Source organism: Triplophysa dalaica, chromosome 6 (assembly GCF_015846415.1).
Source record: "Triplophysa dalaica isolate WHDGS20190420 chromosome 6, ASM1584641v1, whole genome shotgun sequence".
In the NCBI taxonomy this organism is placed as follows: domain Eukaryota; kingdom Metazoa; phylum Chordata; class Actinopteri; order Cypriniformes; family Nemacheilidae; genus Triplophysa; species Triplophysa dalaica.
Window position 1 is genome coordinate 19,398,728 of NC_079547.1, and position 17,922 is coordinate 19,416,649.

A 17,922-nucleotide genomic window follows, 5' to 3' on the forward strand; every position below is an offset into this window, starting at 1 on the left:
TATTGACCCCTCTCAGTCTTAGTTTTATTTTTTGTCAATTTGTTTGATTGTAATTACTTGTATAATATTGCACAATAACAATAAAAAGTGTCTAACTTAATGATAATCTGATGATGGTGGCGACTAGAATACCTACTGTACAGTAAGACCAAATTGCTAGTGTTTTATAGCAGTAGTACTTTATGGTTTCAGTGTTTTTACTCTTACAGTAGCTATTCTTCAGGATGAGCTCAAAGGGGATATATGATTTCAATTCATATTATACTTGCAAGGATCAACACGTGTTAATATAGACATGTGTAAGCAGCTGTCCAGTGAAGACAGTTCCAAAAAAGAGCTTAAAGAGTGTTAAGTAGCCTACTTGTTATTGGGTCCTGTATTTTTATTATATCGAGTAGAATTGTCGTTTGAAGAGGAAATTCTTTGCTTCAATGGAAAAAAACTGAATACATACTGAAAATTCTAATGATATTGAATGCATGTTCTTTTTAATGGTCCTAACTCTTTTATTATATGGTTACAGCTATCCCATGTCTTATTGTTTCCGCTTTCTGGTTCTCTCCAGTTTCTAATATTTTAGCTGACTGAAATGTTGCCTAACAGACCTTTATTTCTTTATAGATTCATTCATTTTCTGTGTAATTTATTTTCCAAGCAAATTAAGTAAGTTAGAATAGGAAATTATAAAAGCCTTTATATTTGTAACAGAAGAAAGATGGCACCTGTAGACCTCATCTGTAGGTAAACGACACCCAAAATTAAGCATCTTTCCCTGCTAAATCAAGAATGGAGAGAAACATGTCCCTCATGATTTTCTCATAACAGTTAATGGTAAAGTTCATCCCAAAATAAACCGTTTTTGTCTTGTATTATACTGCCATTTAATCTTCTTAATCTTTTTATTCTGAACACCAAAGAAGATAAATGAATGAATAAAAGTATTACTCAATGCGTAAAAAGTGACCCAAAAGTGACAGCAAGAAAGTATGTTTGGTTTGAAAAAAAGTGCAATTATCACCCAAACCAATTGTATAAAATGACTTAACCGACCAAAATGTCATTTTTTTTTATGTCTTCAAATATGGATCTTCATTGTGCTAGATCACATTTACAACTGAAACATGTGATATTGACTGCATTTATCACGGTTTATGCTTGAACATAAAGTTGGCTTCTGCACAATGCGCACACACAAACAACATAGAAGCAATAAAGGGATTTATTTAATCATTATCATCATTTTGCCATCACTGATATGGTATGTTCCATGTGCACCAGTGTGTGGGTCAATTTATATCAAAACAACATGAAAATGGTTATTTGAACAGAGTATACATACTTATAAAAAACACTGACAAAACAGAGCGTTTAAATTATTGGAACATTTTTTCCTTTTTGCTCATGAGCATCAATTCACTTTTATCTATATAGACCCACCCTGATTTTAAAGTTTGTTAGAAAGGCAGAGGTAAAATGAGTCTATGCATTTTTAATATGTACATATACATATTCATGAGCAAAAGGGAAAGCTGAGGCATATTCAGAATATTGCAACGTTGTGAGCACTTTCCTACCACTAAATAAAAATTAAGGGGTCTTAGATAAGCTATCAAGCAGAAAAACAATATAGGAATTTCAGAAGAACAGAATACTTTTAATAAATGAGGTCATTAGTTAAAGGGCATTGACAAAAAAATGACATAAAAGACAGGGCAGGATGGGGTGGGCTGACAAATCAAATACAAAATAAAACCGTTTGAAACAGCAAAAGGAGTACCACGTCTATTTTTGAAATCCATCAGTCTGCTCTTTAATACTGCAATACTCTGAATTCAATCCTCTGACAGAGGCCACACCCTTTACTCTTTCCCCTTTGGTGATGTTCCAGGTTGGTCGTCAATCACACTTTAACTCCTCCCTCACTGGCACCAAAACTCTTCATCCACTATTCGGAGGTGACACGGGTACTGGAGCCACCAGAGAGTGCGCTGATAATCTCCTAAAACTGCACCAAAGGAATACAGAACAGGTTGGTGTGACAAAATTATTAATCTCCTTTTTTATAAAATCAATTAACTGGCATATTACAGAGAGACTGACATTTTTGAGGAACTCCTCTGCAACTATGCGAGCCCTGGCATTGACTGACAGCTTCATCTCGCTGACTTCTTTATCAATCTCCTCCATAAAGTGAATGACAAAGTCCACTAACTTATGCTTGTACATCTGTTCAGTGTGGAAGTTAGTAATGAGGAAACTGATGTCATATCCCTGAGGAGAGAAAAGGAGAAAATTTACTGGTAAAATATTACATTACATCTTACCTCTTTGACAAAGGTTTATATTTCATTAGTCAAGGCATATTTAAAAATATATACAGTTTGAACTGAACACAGAAATCCTTGAATAAACAAAATGTCGAAAATAGAGAGATGCTTCTAAAATGTCTCTGTCTAAATGAGTGTCAAGTTGTGAAACTAACATAATAGCGCATTCTTTTAAAAAATGGTCTAAGAAGAAGCAGATTTTTTATAAAATGAATACATTTTAAAGAATATAGCTGAAGTCTGCAATAAAGGGGCCCTACAAGGGCACAAAAGGAAATATGTAGACATTTCTGAAGATTAGGTTCTACACAGTAGATATTTAAAAACATAAAGAGCCTAATATAATAGCTTATAAATTAAACCGCTGGTCACCAAACCTGTGTAAGGAGAACAAGTCATACCAGTGATGATGCATACCAAGTTTCGTGTCATTACAAAAAGTGTCGAGAAGATTCAGCCACATGACTCTTTGGTGTGGGTTAAGGCTCTATTTGAGAACCTTTTGATCAATCAAATTTATTTAGGGGTGTCCCTAGAAATATATACAAAATTCAGTGCATATCACGCAGGTTTTGTAAGAGTATGCTTTTTATGTAAACCTACATGACAGACAGGAAGTATGGTGGAATATGACAACTCCGATATCAATGAACTCGCCTTGAGCCAACAAATACACTAATGTGAATTGAATAACATTATGCTGATTTCCTCGTAGTTAACAAGCAGATGAATACATTTAGTTACATCTCTAGGGTGTGTGGTCCTATAACTTTACAGGTTCTCTCAGAACATGACCTTAATGAACCATACCAAGTTTTATAGTGATCTGTCATTGCGTTTCTAAAATACTGCATTTTACGACAAAATTCCAAATAGGCGACGCCCACAATGGCAGACCAAGGAAATATTTTGGACATGCCAGATTACCACATTTTAAAACACAGGTAAAGGCAGTTAGACCACAAGAAAATTGCTTATAACTTTTGACCATTAGGTGGCTCTGTCACCAAATTTCTATGGGATGAACAAGATGTGCCAATAGTAATACTTACAAACTTTAGTGTCAATGCAAAACTTTCTGTAGTATCAATTTTTAAGTCAATCAGAACCTATATAACGTCTGTTTAATTAAAAGACCAATGCATGGCGCAGCCCCACCACATTTTTGTGTGTTCTCAGACCGTGCCCATAAAACAATGTGTACATTTTTATTAATATATCTCATTTCGTTTAGAAGTTATAAGCATGTACACTCAGAAAACTTTTTTTGCATTTTTCAGCCACTTACCGGAAATGTTGAGATTTAGCACGTGAATTTAGTAAACCCCTAAATGTTCCGTGTTTCCTACGCTGGTTTGGTCTCGATCCAAGTAACGGTTGAAAGTTATTCACAATTGTTTTTTGCACTAAATCACACTACAGGCAAACCCGTAAGGGGAAACCTGACATGTTTGGTATCGTTGGACTCGGAAAAATCCATCAACCGCAGACAACGTTAAAGGCCTGTAAATATATCTCCTCACCCCTAGGCGGCGCTGGTCTGAAACTTTACAGGCTTCTCAGAGCATTTTCACAGTAATGCGTTTTGTTTCTAAAATTCCTTTTTATAACTTTTTGGCAGTACAGTCTCTAAATACTCCATAACAAATTTCGTACAAGTCAGTGAAAAGCTCTAGGACGAGTTCGAAAACTTATGTTTTTCGACTAATTCAAAATGCCGGGAAAATTTTCATGACTGAAAATGACGTGGGTCCATTCAAATCGGCGTGAGCTGTCTTCTATGTGCCAAATCTCGTAACCTTCCTATGTACGGTTCTATGGGCTGCCATAGACGCAATGGTGGAAGAAGAAGTAAACTAACAAACGCAATTCCGGTCTGCGCCCCTTAGAGGCTTGACACCTGATTTGTTTATCAGCAAAAGCCAAGCAATGTAAAAGTAAATCGAAACAAATAAAATTGCAATGTTAACAAGCAAGTGAAAATTCTCACCTCAACGGCTTTCCTCCGCAGAATGAAGAAGTTCTCGGCTCTCATCATCATAAACCGCATGAACTTGTGGCACAGAATCTTTTCAATCTCATCAGCCTTCAAGGGACCAATTAATGTGCATCATCAGATCATAGACAATTTACAAGAGAAACAATACTCAGCTTTGTTCTAGTTGGTAGCACCTTTACTGGATTGCAGTCAAAAAAGTGAAACCATGCAGTATCTTTAACTGTATTACTATTGCAATACTTCCACTTTTATTTTAACAATAGCATGGTCGATATTTTTAGATCTTGAAGATCTCAGAAAAATTGGGTCACAATTGCACCTTCAGATGGCATTTACCTGTTTAACAGCAATGCTGACTCTTACAGAGTTGATGGATCCTTCTATTAGAACCTTCTCTTTATCATTCCTACTGATCACAACCGGCTGAAGCAACAGCTCTTTACTGCTCCTGGTGACACATACATACATAAAGATACTTGTGTAAGTAAAAGACATAAAACATGATATGAAACAGTAGTGGCATGCTTAATTTCTGTCACATGACCTACAAGAAGTTTAACTAAAGGAACAGACACCATCGCATAGTATGAGGTTCTTATGATAAGCGATGAAACTTAATCTAAAAATAAAAGCATGAATCCAATGTAAAATGTGTTGTATGATAGCATGCATGGATAGTATGTAACTGTGTGGCTTATATTGCAAACATGCATCAAAACTGAACAAAGAGAGAGACAAGATTCTTAGTTTAAACCATAAAACAAGATGTGGGTAACTTTTACACAGAGACAAAAAACACATGCAATTAATAGTCGCACACACTTACCTCACTTCAACCTCGGGTTTGTTGTGTCGTTCAACCACCTGTGAGGAAAAGTTCTCCAGACAGAGAGCGGCTTGCAGTGTAGCACGCACTGCATTCAGGTACGGACGCAGAGTTGCCGTCTGCCAAAATAAAGGAAGTAAATCAGTACGTGCCAAACCTCGAAGGCTGCATGCAGTTTAGCAAACTGTTCACAAGTTCTATATTGTGGATTTTAAACGCACGTCTGAACCTGCAGGGGAATTCTTGGGATACTGTGCTCCAAAAAAAGGCATGCACTAAACACCATTAAGTGTGACAACCTTTCTCATGTTGCAATTTAACATATATACTGTTCTAGAATAGACTGTCTAAAAAAGAGGACAGTCTAAATCTAGTCACTTCCTGAATTTAAATACAAACCACGGAGGAAGTCCACATATATGCATGAAAGACAAACCTAACTGACCTTTTTTAGAAGTACAATAAAGAAGAAGACAATAAATAAATAAGAGCAAGTCTGGGTCTGGGAACATTAGACTTCTAAGACAAATATGCGTTATATCTCAAATGTTGCAATACTGTATATGTGAGATTTATTTATTAAATAAATTGAATAAATAAAACAGGTTAATACGGAGATAACTTTTTTCAACAGGTTACATGCCGACATCCTACTACGGGATAAAAAAAAAAACATAATAGTGTAGTCAATGCACAGTGTCGGGACCATCAAATCATAGCTCGCTATCCGTGCACATGAAGGGAGGTCAATTTGAATTGGTTTTCTCCTACTAACGTTACACGAATCCAACAACAAAAAAGCAAGCGATGTTACTACACACCAATACACAATGCCAAATTAATCTCATACTACCCCGGGCAGGAGAATATGGGTGTGGGTGTTAGCTAGTGATTTAGCAGAAGGCGCAAATTGAGCAACTTCCCGTCAGTGCAGAAACAAAACCAGAAATTTAAAAATTAGGTTACCCCAGTGGTATCTTTCACGTAATTCAAACAATTGCTGCTATATTAATATATGATTTTCTGAAGTGTTCAAAGAAAATCCTACCATTTCTGTGTACCAGTTGGGGCAGAAGACGGAAGTACTACAAACACCGGGCGACTTCCGCGACGAGTAAACGCCACACGTTGGGACAAACCACTATTTCGCTAAATAGGGGTGCACCTCTTTTCTCCCACTGATTGCTGTTTATAGAAGGTAAAAATGAAATCTTTTCAAATCCAACAGACAATCTTTTTACTTAAAAAAAATCTGTGAGATATTATTGCTGATTATATCTGTTGATTGCGTTTATTACACGGCTCGTAGGAATGTTTTGTTCTGATTGGCCCGTCGAGACATTTTCAGGATCGTTATTCCCAGATAACAACCGCTCAAAACGTATAACACACGGTAGCCCGGCTGCTGCAAGTCATTTTGACAGGCAGTTTAATATTACACAGAAAAGAAATCAAAATATGTCTTTTAATAACATATATGACATACTGACAAATGATTAAACCAAATTGCCTGTTCATGACATTAGAATGTCGTCTCTTACCTTAAAACCGAAAGTGAACGGCTTTTCCTCGTGGAAGGTCATTCGGTAAAAATTTGGTAAATTTACATTTCATGTCCAGTTTTTTTCTCATGTTCCAAGTAGCGTGTAATCGAGAGTATGTATAAGCAGCCGGCTGTTATCGCGAAATAAACCCATTCACTGCGAAACAAGAGCCTCCGAGGATTACACTGTCGGGGCTTATTTCTGCGATAACAACCATATGCCTGTAGGCCCACATTATTCCTTACATAATGCATTATTTATGATATTACTGTAGTTTTCTTTCTAAAATGACTTTTTATTGATTTTTTGTTGAGTTTGTCTTATTTATTGTACTTTTTACAGTGTTCATAAAGAAAATAATCATGGCACTAGCTGTATGGAATCATTAAGTCCTATAATGTTTTACAAAATTTGATAAAAAATACAAATCTTATAATTGTATAGAAAACCCACTGCGCGAAACAGAAATAACAAATTTCATATATCAAAAGTTTATTGTCTGAACAAACAAAAGGCATCTCTTATTAACATCCATTTAAAAAAGGTTACACAGAAGGTTGCAAAAACAGAGCAGTTGTTACAGTAAAAGAAAAAAATGTACAAACTTAAATTTACAAAGTGTCGCCATTTTCTTCACCTTTTAAACAAAATTTGAAAATTCATCTTTTCAGGGTACTACATCAACAGCAATCGCATTTCAAAAAAGCATGACATTGCAGCGCATAAACATAAGTGGGTGTGTCTCTATAAAGCCATTTCTAGAAGTTTTACCGCAAACCTCAAACAGAAAACAAAACCAAATTCAACATATGCGTTTTAAGTATAAACTCCTAAAGATAAAATATAAAATGGCAAATTGTTCGCATCTCACACTTCTTATATTTACATAAACGATTCCGATATTTCATTCTATGTTGACTTATTTGCCTTGGTTGCTTTCTTCGTCGCGACTTTAGGTGTTTTGGCAGCTGCTTTCTTCGGTTTGGTGGACGTCTTCTTCACACTCGGCTTCTCTGTGGCAGCGTTGGTTGTTCTCTTTTTACCGCCGGAGCTCTTCTTCGTGCTCTTCTTTGCACCGCCTTTCTTAGCCTCTGCTTTTTTGGGCGCGGGTTTGACAGACTTCTCTGTCTTGGTTGGCTTAGCGGCACTTTTATTTGTCTTTTTCTCCGTCTCAAATTTCTTCTTATTGAGCTTGAAAGAGCCGTTAGCTCCCAGTCCTTTCACCTGCACGAGCGTGTCGTTGAGCAGGAGAGCGCGGATGGAGTAGCGCAGATACGTGCGACCGTTCTGCTTATCAAACCAGCTTTCTTTCTTCGCTTCATTGTAGATCTTGAAAAGAGACGTGCCGTTTTTCTCACCAAGGGTTTGGATCGCATTAATGACGAGCTGGCTGTATTTGCCAGGCGTTTTCTTGCTCTTCTTTTGCTTCTTGTTGGTTGGTGAGCCAGTTAATGCAGGTTTTGCCTTTTTCGTCGGTGTCTTCTTCGTTTTGGTTATTGTCGGAGTGAGGACTGGCGCTGATTCTTCCATCTTCGCAGACATGATAGGCGAAATATGGTTATTGAGAACGTGAGAATGTCTGCTATGAGTTGTCAGTGAGCATCACGACGGAGTTTCATGATTGAGATTTAACGGCGGTACGCGGACGTGGTTGAGAACAACAACACATTCGACAGAGGCGCTTGTGGAGTTGTGTTTTCTTCCACGACTTTGGTCGCTTTTTTCTTGTTATTTAAACGTATTTTACAAAAGTGGATTATTTACACAGGGAGTGTAGACGATGCTATTTCGAGCAGTATGTGAAAGACGTGACATAAACGCAAAACGATGTCGAGAGAAGGCAAAGAAAAGTTCGCACCCACAGAATACCTTGCGATTGTGGGTAGGGGCATCAACTTTACGTATAAAAATCTCTTTTTGGATATAAAGTCAGTCAATGTATTGATCGGGCGATGGAAATAAAGATCCAGAAGAAGCTAGAATTGTATTGCTTGTTCCACATTATGACACGCTTTGGATGTATAAAAAGTTTAATTGCACATAACTAGCACATTTAACGCCCTCGCGTGGCTGTGTATTGACAAACTTCTTTTCTCTGCATTTCTCTCTTGTCTTCCTGGTAAAATGAAACTTATCGCTTACTATTTAGAATGACGTCTCCCTGGGAAAATAAACACACGTCGGATCGACATGTTTTATGAAATTAAATAAACTAAATTTTCAAGATTAAATTGGTTTATTATATCAAAGCGGTTGTAATACCTGAATATTTATGTGCCTCTATAATGGTCACCGAGGATGCAACTTATAGGCTAGTAAACATCTCAAAGCTTCTTATGGTGTTACTGTGAGTTGCAAAAATAGAAAACTGAAGACTGTCGAAACCTTTCTGCAGTGAATTCAGTCAACTTCAGTTAAATTGATGTGAAAACGTTTATGTCCCCTCAAATATTTTCGACTTGCTGTTAACATAAACTAAAAACTATTAGACAGCGAGCAGCTGTCCATAAAATTTGTATGGACATATTTTATAATATAATTTGAATAACAGTGTGCACCACTTGGGGGGCTTAGTTCGGGGCATGTTTAAAAAACGTGAGAACCCCACCCTGTAGTGTTGTATTAACTACTTACTTAAGGGGTCGCCAAAGAGTAGAAAAGTTTATTAAAAACCTGCCCATGCAGTTTTGTTAAATATAAAACAATTTAACTCTCTGAACCTCAAAATACCTTTGCATGGGAGATTATGTTACAAAGTAAGGGATCTGTGTATACCTATGTTTTTAGAAATGAAACTAATCTAAAAGGAATTATCTTTTGTTACGAGGTGGAAATTAACATTTGGGTATCTTGAGAGTTTTATAAAAATACAATACTGTGAATTATTCGTGCAAGTTATTGTGTTATTTCCTAAAAGTTCAGTTGTTCGCAAGTCTCTGTTCAGCTCATTACTTTTATTCTATGTATTTATTGATATGGTGTTACTGTATATAAGGAATACTCTCAAGAATAAATAATTTCCAGATGGCCACTTTACAGTATGTTTGACGTTCATAATAAAACATCTCTGTTCTATAGGTTTTTTTTGTAGAAAGTGTTCAAGATTTTTTTAAAGCATTGACTTTTCTCTCAACCTGTTTACTTCAAACTCACTTTTACTTTTATTGTGTAACTGTTATAAAACAAATTATTCAATAAAGTGTTTATTTTGTTTTGTAAACACTTGACAGGGACGGATGACGTAATTGCACATGTTCAACACTAGATGGCAGCTCAACCATATCTACTGGCTATTATTATGCTCCTGGTTGATTTTTGTTTACAAATGAATAATCAATGTCTGTGCTGCACATGCTGCATAATAACAGATACTTTTGAACCCAATCACAAAAAATCTAAACTTTATCTTGTTGCATTAAGTGTATGTTTTCAATCTTCATTCTGTCCTAAATGAGTTGAACAGGTAATCACACGTTTACTGCAATATGCACTTTAACACATTTACAGTTGCACAGTTATATTTATAGTCGTTCTTACCATTTCCTGTAACATCCACAAAAAGAGCAAACATCCCTCAATAAAACAGGTCTAGCACCTTCCTCCAGGAGACAGGGAAAGGTTAGAGGTCAAAGTGTAGCATGGGTCAACCTATTCAAGAGTTTTGTCCTGCTCTGCCTATGTGTGTATATGAATTAGTCGGTGTGTCTGTCTGTCTGTCTTTTAATATGACTGTTAAAAGAGGAATGCCTCAAGTTTTTACAACCTTTAACAAACTTGGTACAAAACTTTACACATATTCAAAGCCAAACACATATGCTGAAGAGTTAAAGAATTAAAATCTGATAAACGAAGAATGTATTTAACTTAGCATTTTATGTGATATATATAAGCATATTATTTATTGATAGATTCTAGTGTAATGTAAGTAATTCAATTTTTTTTTTATTATGGTGAACTCATTACCATGATCGGTTAGAAAGTGAGTGTATAGTTCTGAGTATGTGTGTCTATTAGGGGGCGGGTGTACCGGTGCATGTCAGACAGCAAAGAGCCACAGTTATCTAGGAATCTGAGCCAAAAGAGTCTCACAAACAAAAAAGGAACGCAGTAGAGCGAGAGGGAGGGATAGACGAGAGAAGATCAAATAAAAGAGAAAAACAGGAGAAGAGACACCTAGGAGCACATAGTGAGATTACAATGTGGAGGACTGAGTGAAAAATTTACTACAGATGACACTACACAACTGTGTACAACTTTAGATCTGAGAAGACAGAAAAAACAGAGCAACAAGAGTGTGGCGATATAAAAAAAACATTAAGGATAGGTATTAGGGGAGAAACTAAACTAAAGAGAGGAAAATCGAAGGAACAGGTGCATACTATCTCTCAGGACAGTTATTTCCCACTGGTGGACAGAGCACCATGCGTGCATGTATGTGTGTGCTGCCCTTGCTTTTGCTAGGAGCCGACATGATGTGCATGTTCGTTCATGGACAGAGGGATATCTTGGTGGCCGGACCCCCCAACGCCATATGTGAGGGTAGCTGCAGTGCAACAGCTTCACCCCCTAAAATGCATCACTCGCAGGACTCGCGGCTCAGAAAAACTTCAGAGAATCGCAGAAGTGCACAGGTAAGACTTTGTGCATATAAGCACATATGAGATAACAGATGTGCATGTGTTATGTAGTTTGATATATTTTTTGTAAATGATCAGTACAAACACCTAAACTATATGGTTACAATTTCATGGCCATGTGGTTAATTAACAATTATTATTAAAATCATTCAATCAATCAAAAACAAATGCATCAGTGCTACTTTCTCAGTCTTGAAATAGGTGATAACATATGGGAGATTCATTTATTCATGCTTTTACATGCTACAGAAATGAACTGTTGAGTGAGATACCTGAAATTTTAGATGCTCTTGCATGTGTTTGTATTTCTCCCGTGGTGTAGGTGTCGGATGCATCTGAACGTCTCATCCAGCTCCAGAGGTGTATGCTGCAACACGAATCGGTGGCTTTGAGTCGGACCGACGCGTCTGATTCACTCGTAGCCTTTCTGGCTCTCATGGCAGCAGTGTTGACAGAATGTGACCTCCACTGCCATAGTCCAAGACTCAGAGAGATGTCCACCAGACTCGGTTATTACAATCCACAACATGTGTCATTCCACCATCCACTCAAACCCCCATATATTACACTGATAGGCTTAAAAAAGCACATTGTTGTGTGATTTCAGTACTTCAACAAGTCTCTCAATTAACTTAAGACCAAATTTTCATTTGGCAAACAAAGGTGTTCTGAGGAATGCCAGGCTCGTTGAAGAACTGACCCTCTCATAACCTTTCTTTAACCTTTGTATAACCTTACAACAACCCTTATCACAGGGTAATACTCAACTAGCAAACACTGTCAGATGCAAATATTTTAAATATCTTGTTCTATTATGTATTCTTATTTTTAACCTTTTTTATAACAAATATGATTACCATTTTTATCCCAATAAAAACAAAAGTTAGTTTAGCTAGAACTTCACTTAAATAATTGAAACCTTTATTTATTTAAAATATGTTATATGATTTGTGGCTATTGTGTTTTGAAGTGTTAGAATGAGCCGTAACAAAAAATCCTACTTTAAATTACTTTTGATGTCCTGAATGGCCATTTTCTTAATTGTTCAAGTCATAATGTGAGAGACAATTATGAATAGTCTAAATATTTCGGAAATATATATGTGTTTGAATCTATGAGGATTGGTTTCCTGATCTCTTCTTTCATAGAAAATGTGGTGGGCAGAGGTGGAGAGAAGGACTTGCTGCTGTTGTTAAAGGGCATCACACGTTCTACACCAAACAGCCCCAAACCAACAGGTGAGACACGCATTCACACGGATAAACAAATAGAAACACACAGAACAAACACACCTATGCACTCCAGCAGCTCTAGTCCATTTACTGCAAAAATGTTCACATATGTTTTGTGTATATGGCAGTTCCTCCCACAGCAGGGCTTTACCCTCAAGATTGTCAAGAGATCTACCAATTAGGAATCAAAGAGAATGGAATTTACACCATACAACCAGATCCAAAGCAGCCAGCGCTAGAGGTACAATAAAGCCACACACACTAGTATAATTGTTCCGACTTCTTCATTCTCAGAAAAAGGAGAGGACAGGTTTTGACAGCACTTTCTAAAAAATAAAGACTTCATCTTTTTCATCTCGCAATTTTTATTGAACTGGTCTTGTGATGTTATTGAACGAATGTATGTGGTCATTTCCCCTCAAGTTCAGCAAGGTGACCTCAGGTGTGTTTTATGACCTGAAAGTATCCAAATACATTTTGCCCAAACTGTAAATTTACTCTATATGCTTTCTTTATTTAAACAAATAAACAAATGTTCTTGTTGAAGTGTGGCTTAGTTGCTTATATACATTTCTGGTAAAACTGTGAAGGCCACCTTTTGATCTAACAATGTGCAAATAAAGCCTCTCTCTCTTCAGGCTGTGTGTGACATGACTTCAGCCGGTGGCGGGTGGACAGTGTTCCAACGCCGGTTTGATGGAAAAACGGACTTTAATCGAACATGGCAGGAGTACCGTGATGGATTCGGCTCCCCACAGACAGAGCACTGGTTAGGCAACGCCGTTCTCCATGCCCTAACCTCCAGTGGCCATCACATCCTCCGCATAACTCTCCAAGACTGGCACGAACAAAAGCGGCATGCAAACTATAACACCTTTAAAGTGGCTGGAGAAAACCAGAGGTACATGCACTTAAAGTCACCTCCTATAACAATCTTCATTTTAATGATCAACACTTTTCATTCAACATGTTGTAATCTCTCTGTAAGGTTCCGCCTAACTGCTCGAGATTTCCACGGTGATGCTGGCAATGCTCTCAGTTATAGTAAACAGTATAATCACGACGGCAGATTTTTCAGTACGTATGATCGGGATTACGACCGCTATGCCGCTGGAAACTGTGCCCGGTACTATGGTGCAGGTTGGTGGTTTGACTCATGTTTGGCAGCTAACCTTAATGGACGCTACTATCAGGGGCGTTATAGTGGCATCACAGATGGAATCTACTGGGGTACCTGGTATATCCTGACCGACTATCGCTCAGGAGAAAGATACTCATTCAAAAGTGTTGAAATGAAAACGAGACCAAGAAGTAGCTAGAAAAGTAGAAACTGATGTTTTTTGACAACATTTGGTGATGTAATCTTTATGATTTTTACTGTAGCCATTAACATGCATTCTTTTTTATCTAAAATATTTGACAATGACTTTTAATTGTACTGTAACCTGGACAAATTTAGGTGGTAGGAGACAGTATATGAGAATGTTTATAAACATCTTCTTCGACAATAAATTTTAAATGTCACAGTTTTGGTGTATATCCCCCTTTTCAAAAGCATGCATGTATTAAATTCTATTAAATTAAATTATTTTTTAAAGGTGCAGTGTATGAAATTTAGCAGCATCTAGGTCTGCAACAAACGGCTCACTCCACCCCTCCATTTCGAAACACAACCGTGGCTGCCATAGATGCCATGTCGTCATGTTTTCCGCTTCTTTGCCGAAGGAGATAATGTATTTACAAAGTGCGATCTGTAGAAACAACATGGTGAATTCCATGTAACGGGACCCGCGGTGTGTGTAGATAGAAATAGCTCATTAGAAGGTAATAACAACATAATGCTTGTAAGGACTATGTAAGGTCTTTATACACCCCTGAACACATAGTTGTATTATATTGCATTTCTGTGTGATCATCCAAACAAATTACACCTTTAACAAAAAAAGCACCTTTAACCATGTTACGCACTGGGGTTGTTATAGATTCATGCGTGAAAGGGTTGTGTTGCATTAAGTTTTGAAATACTATTAACTGTCGGAGCCGATGGTCGATATGGCGCCGATGCATCCGGGCAACTCAAGTTCAAATCCCAGGCTTCCTGTCCTCTCCAAAAATCACTGTCTGTCAAATAAAGACAAAAATGACTAAATTAAATCTTAAAATATAACAAAAAGTTTTAACTGTTTAATATACATAAAAACGGGTCACTAAACTGGATCATATATAAAAAAAGAACAATACTAGTACCTTTCAACCCTGTCTGGGTGTAAAGGATGGCACGCATCACATTGAAGAGAGGTCAAAGTTCAGAAGCTTTGCATCACTCACAATTAAATTCCAATCAATATGATATTCCCAAATCCTGTGCACAAATGATGTTACAACAAGCTGAACCACTTGGTATCAAATGGCCGATCACGCACATGCTCATCCACCTTCTCTGTGCGCTCTCCAGGTGAGCGGCTGCCATACCAAAGCCATCCTGCCAAACATTCAATTGTGCTGACATCTTTCCCACCGACACGTTCAAAGACAAAAATCCTCTTTACATCTTTCACGAAAGGGATAAGAGTAAACTGTGGATGATTTGGGTTTGGAAACAAAAAAATCTAAAAGTTTGTTGTGAGCCACTGCGGTCTGGTGTTCGAATTTTAGTGTGATGGCATCATAGTTATTTGAAATGCACACAAACAAACTCACAGGAATATGACATTAATAAGGTCTGGTTCTGATCTTGATGCTTGAAAGTCAGAAAGTGTGTGTGAGACTCTGTCAAATCTGCCTCTGTTTAGCTGTATTCACAAAGGGATGCCAGTATCTATTTATACTCTCTGCCTATGATCTGCTGAGTATCAACCAGATATGAAATTTCACAAGCACATATTCAAACTCATAGATACAGAAATACAGAAGTGTATTCCTGTATAAAGATTATTTTTATCGAAATCAAGTCTGCCCAAGGTCTATAAAGGCAACGTATTATTTATCCTGTGGTTTGGAAATCATTTTATCTCTTCAAAGGATTGAAGCTTCAAACTTAGCCTTGTTCTAATCTTATGTATTTGTTTATGTATATATCTATTTTATTAAAGTATGAATCGTCATTTTAAATGACACGGACGGGCCTTCTCCTCTCCTCTCTTCTCCATCAACATCAATAGGGTGAAGCAAAAATCAGTTTGCTTGTTACCACAGTATCCTGGCTGAGAGCCTGGCTGGTGTGATAAGGAGATAAAAGGAGAGATGAAGAGAGAGATATAGAGAGAGGGAGAGGGGGAACTGGCAGTCTGCAGGCGCCCAGTCCGGAAACCCAAAGCGGGCAACAGTTACCCAGCACATCCCCTTAAAGCTGAAAACACTTATGCACACATACACTTACTCTCTTACCACACGTTACACGCTCATGTGCATTTGTCCCCAAGAACACTTTCAACATCTTAATACTGTTTCTGTTCCAGGAGCAGATCTTGCTCAAGTCTAATTAAAATAACAAACAAAGTTATGTTGCATTTTAAATTGAGTTACCTTCCACAAAACACAATATATTTATAAACAGCATGTCCGTTATGTATTTTACCTGTCGTGACAATGACAAAAAGAGGGCCCTAATTCATGTGAATTGTCTTGATTCTATACCTCAAGAATGGCCAGAAGATGGCAGCTTTGGGTTAAAAATGACAGATAACTTTCATCTGTAGGTCTATTTGATCAAACCTCCATAGATTCAATAGATGGTTAGGTTATGAACAATCTTTTATTGTCAAATAAATGTCCCGACAACCAGACAACATGTTAACTTTGGCTTTTGTTATAATTCATTTTGTTTTTGCATGTGATGCAATCCCAAAAATCAAACAGTGATGTAAAATGGTTCGGATGAATGGCAAAAGGGCTTATGGTCTTGAAAACTGTCACTTATAAGTAAGTAAACAATGAATGAAATTACATAATAAAGTTAAAGTACTCAATGAAACAAATTAACAGTACCTTTAAAAGCATATTTTCAATAAAACAGACATAAATGAGATACAGATATCACCTTGTTATTATTGTGAACTTCACTTTAGATGTGTTTAAAGGGACAGTTCACCATAAAAAAAACCTTTCATCATTCACTCACCTTCATGTTGTTCAAAATATGTACAAATTTCTTTCTTCAGCAGAACACTAAAGAAGATATTTGGAAGAATGTTGGTAGCCAAACAACACTGGCCTCAATTGACTTCCACTGTATGGACACAAAACCACTGAGAAGTTTCATGAAATATCTTCTTTTTTGTTCCACAGAAGAAAGAGTTACATAAAGATTTTGAAAAACGTGAGGGTGAATAAATGATGGCCGTTTTTGGGGGGGGTGAACTATCCTTATTGTCTACCACACTGCTTGGAACTCTAAATGGGACTACAGGCCTGTGTAGCACTTTGGTTTGAACAAAATTCACAAATCAAGTGATGTTAGTTTTACTCACTATACAGAGATCTACTATTTCTATGGACATTATTATGTAGTGCACGTTGTGGGGCAAAATACCTAAAGGATGTGGAGTTAAGGAGGTGTCCATCAATAGGACCACTGATCATTAATATAACTGCTGACTTGATGCCCTGTTTCCATTTTGAAGCATCATCTCTCCTAAATGTAACATTGGTCTAGTAATTGTTTGCTTGAGGTACATCAATGTGTAGATTTGCGTATGGACACTTTGTGTATGTGACACAAACTTACCGAGTGGTTGAATGTAATGAACGTAAAAAAGTGAATGTCCGTTACAGCACCTGTCCATCTGTCTGAGGAGGGATTGCATGTGTATGACACACACATTGCGGTGCACCAGCGCTCCGTTTCACACCGGAATTAAGCCAGCAGGCCTGTATCCTGATGTGGTGAAAATCAGGCCTGCAAGGCATTCTGGGTATGGGAGGGGTAGAGGGTTATTCACACACATTCACTCACACTCATTTGCAATTACAGATGCACACATAAATTTACACATACACACTCAAATATTTACAAGTATTCATACCTTCCACAGAGACTGTGGGTCTGACCGAGGGATTTAAGATTTCAGGTGTCATTAACTCCACTATTGATATCAAAATATGATGTATAGAATGTATAGATTAGACTTTAGAGGAACAACCGGAATCTGAACAGCTCTGGTAAGTTTTGGTTTCATAAAAATGATTGACAGCATGAATCAGGTTCATGTTAGGAAAAATCTATAATAATACATATTTCCTTATATAACAAGTACATGTTTAAAGGTTAGAAACAAGGAAATAACATGGATTGTTTCAAAGCAACTGTCTAGAAAATCTTTCAGTTGAAGTAAATTTGACAAAAAAGCAATTCAATG

General features: G+C 37.2%; 3 protein-coding genes across 4 annotated transcripts; 1 reads left to right on the plus strand and 2 right to left on the minus strand.

Annotated features, from left to right (window-relative positions):
• Positions 1-1,201: 1,201 nt before the first annotated feature.
• On the minus strand, positions 1,202-6,304 carry arpc4 (actin related protein 2/3 complex, subunit 4). Its single transcript, XM_056750697.1, has 6 exons — positions 6,201-6,304; positions 5,153-5,271; positions 4,663-4,774; positions 4,318-4,413; positions 2,101-2,271; positions 1,202-2,005 (listed from the first exon to the last, which is right to left on the minus strand). Exons 1-6 carry the CDS (start codon positions 6,201-6,203, stop codon positions 2,000-2,002), a joined length of 507 nt encoding a protein of 168 aa, XP_056606675.1. The 5' UTR covers positions 6,204-6,304; the 3' UTR covers positions 1,202-1,999.
• Positions 6,302-14,071, plus strand: si:ch211-157b11.8 (fibroleukin). 2 transcript variants are annotated; one of them, XM_056750695.1, is made up of 7 exons: positions 6,302-6,350; positions 11,193-11,327; positions 11,656-11,842; positions 12,482-12,571; positions 12,694-12,806; positions 13,204-13,466; positions 13,554-14,071. In XM_056750695.1, the coding sequence occupies exons 2-7, from the start codon at positions 11,268-11,270 to the stop codon at positions 13,882-13,884; spliced, it is 1,044 nt and encodes a 347-aa protein (XP_056606673.1). In that variant the 5' UTR covers positions 6,302-6,350; positions 11,193-11,267; the 3' UTR covers positions 13,885-14,071. The 2 variants fall into 2 exon arrangements, with proteins under 2 accessions (XP_056606673.1, XP_056606672.1); XM_056750694.1 differs by lacking the exon at positions 6,302-6,350 and having other exon boundaries at positions 10,391-11,327.
• On the minus strand, positions 7,165-9,148 carry LOC130424776 (histone H1.10). The gene has a single exon (XM_056750696.1). The coding sequence runs from the start codon at positions 8,236-8,238 to the stop codon at positions 7,606-7,608; it is 633 nt and encodes a 210-aa protein (XP_056606674.1). The 5' UTR covers positions 8,239-9,148; the 3' UTR covers positions 7,165-7,605.
• Positions 14,072-17,922: the final 3,851 nt, after the last annotated feature.

What these genes read in the sequence shown, in the direction of transcription:
- arpc4 (XM_056750697.1), bottom strand. An exon ending in TCAGCATTGCTGTTAAACAG is followed by an intron (nt 4,414 to 4,662) that starts GTAAATGCCATC and finishes GGTCCCTTGAAG; the next exon opens with GCTGATGAGATTGAAAAGAT. An exon ending in TGCGGAGGAAAGCCGTTGAG is followed by an intron (nt 2,272 to 4,317) that starts GTGAGAATTTTC and finishes TTCTCTCCTCAG; the next exon opens with GGATATGACATCAGTTTCCT.
- LOC130424776 (XM_056750696.1), bottom strand. Translation starts at nt 8,238, where the DNA reads ATGTCTGCGAAGATGGAAGAATCAGCGCCAGTCCTCACTCCGACAATA.
- si:ch211-157b11.8 (XM_056750694.1), top strand. Translation starts at nt 11,118, where the DNA reads ATGCGTGCATGTATGTGTGTGCTGCCCTTGCTTTTGCTAGGAGCCGAC. An exon ending in AGAATCGCAGAAGTGCACAG is followed by an intron (nt 11,328 to 11,655) that starts GTAAGACTTTGT and finishes CCCGTGGTGTAG; the next exon opens with GTGTCGGATGCATCTGAACG. An exon ending in AAACAGCCCCAAACCAACAG is followed by an intron (nt 12,572 to 12,693) that starts GTGAGACACGCA and finishes TGTATATGGCAG; the next exon opens with TTCCTCCCACAGCAGGGCTT.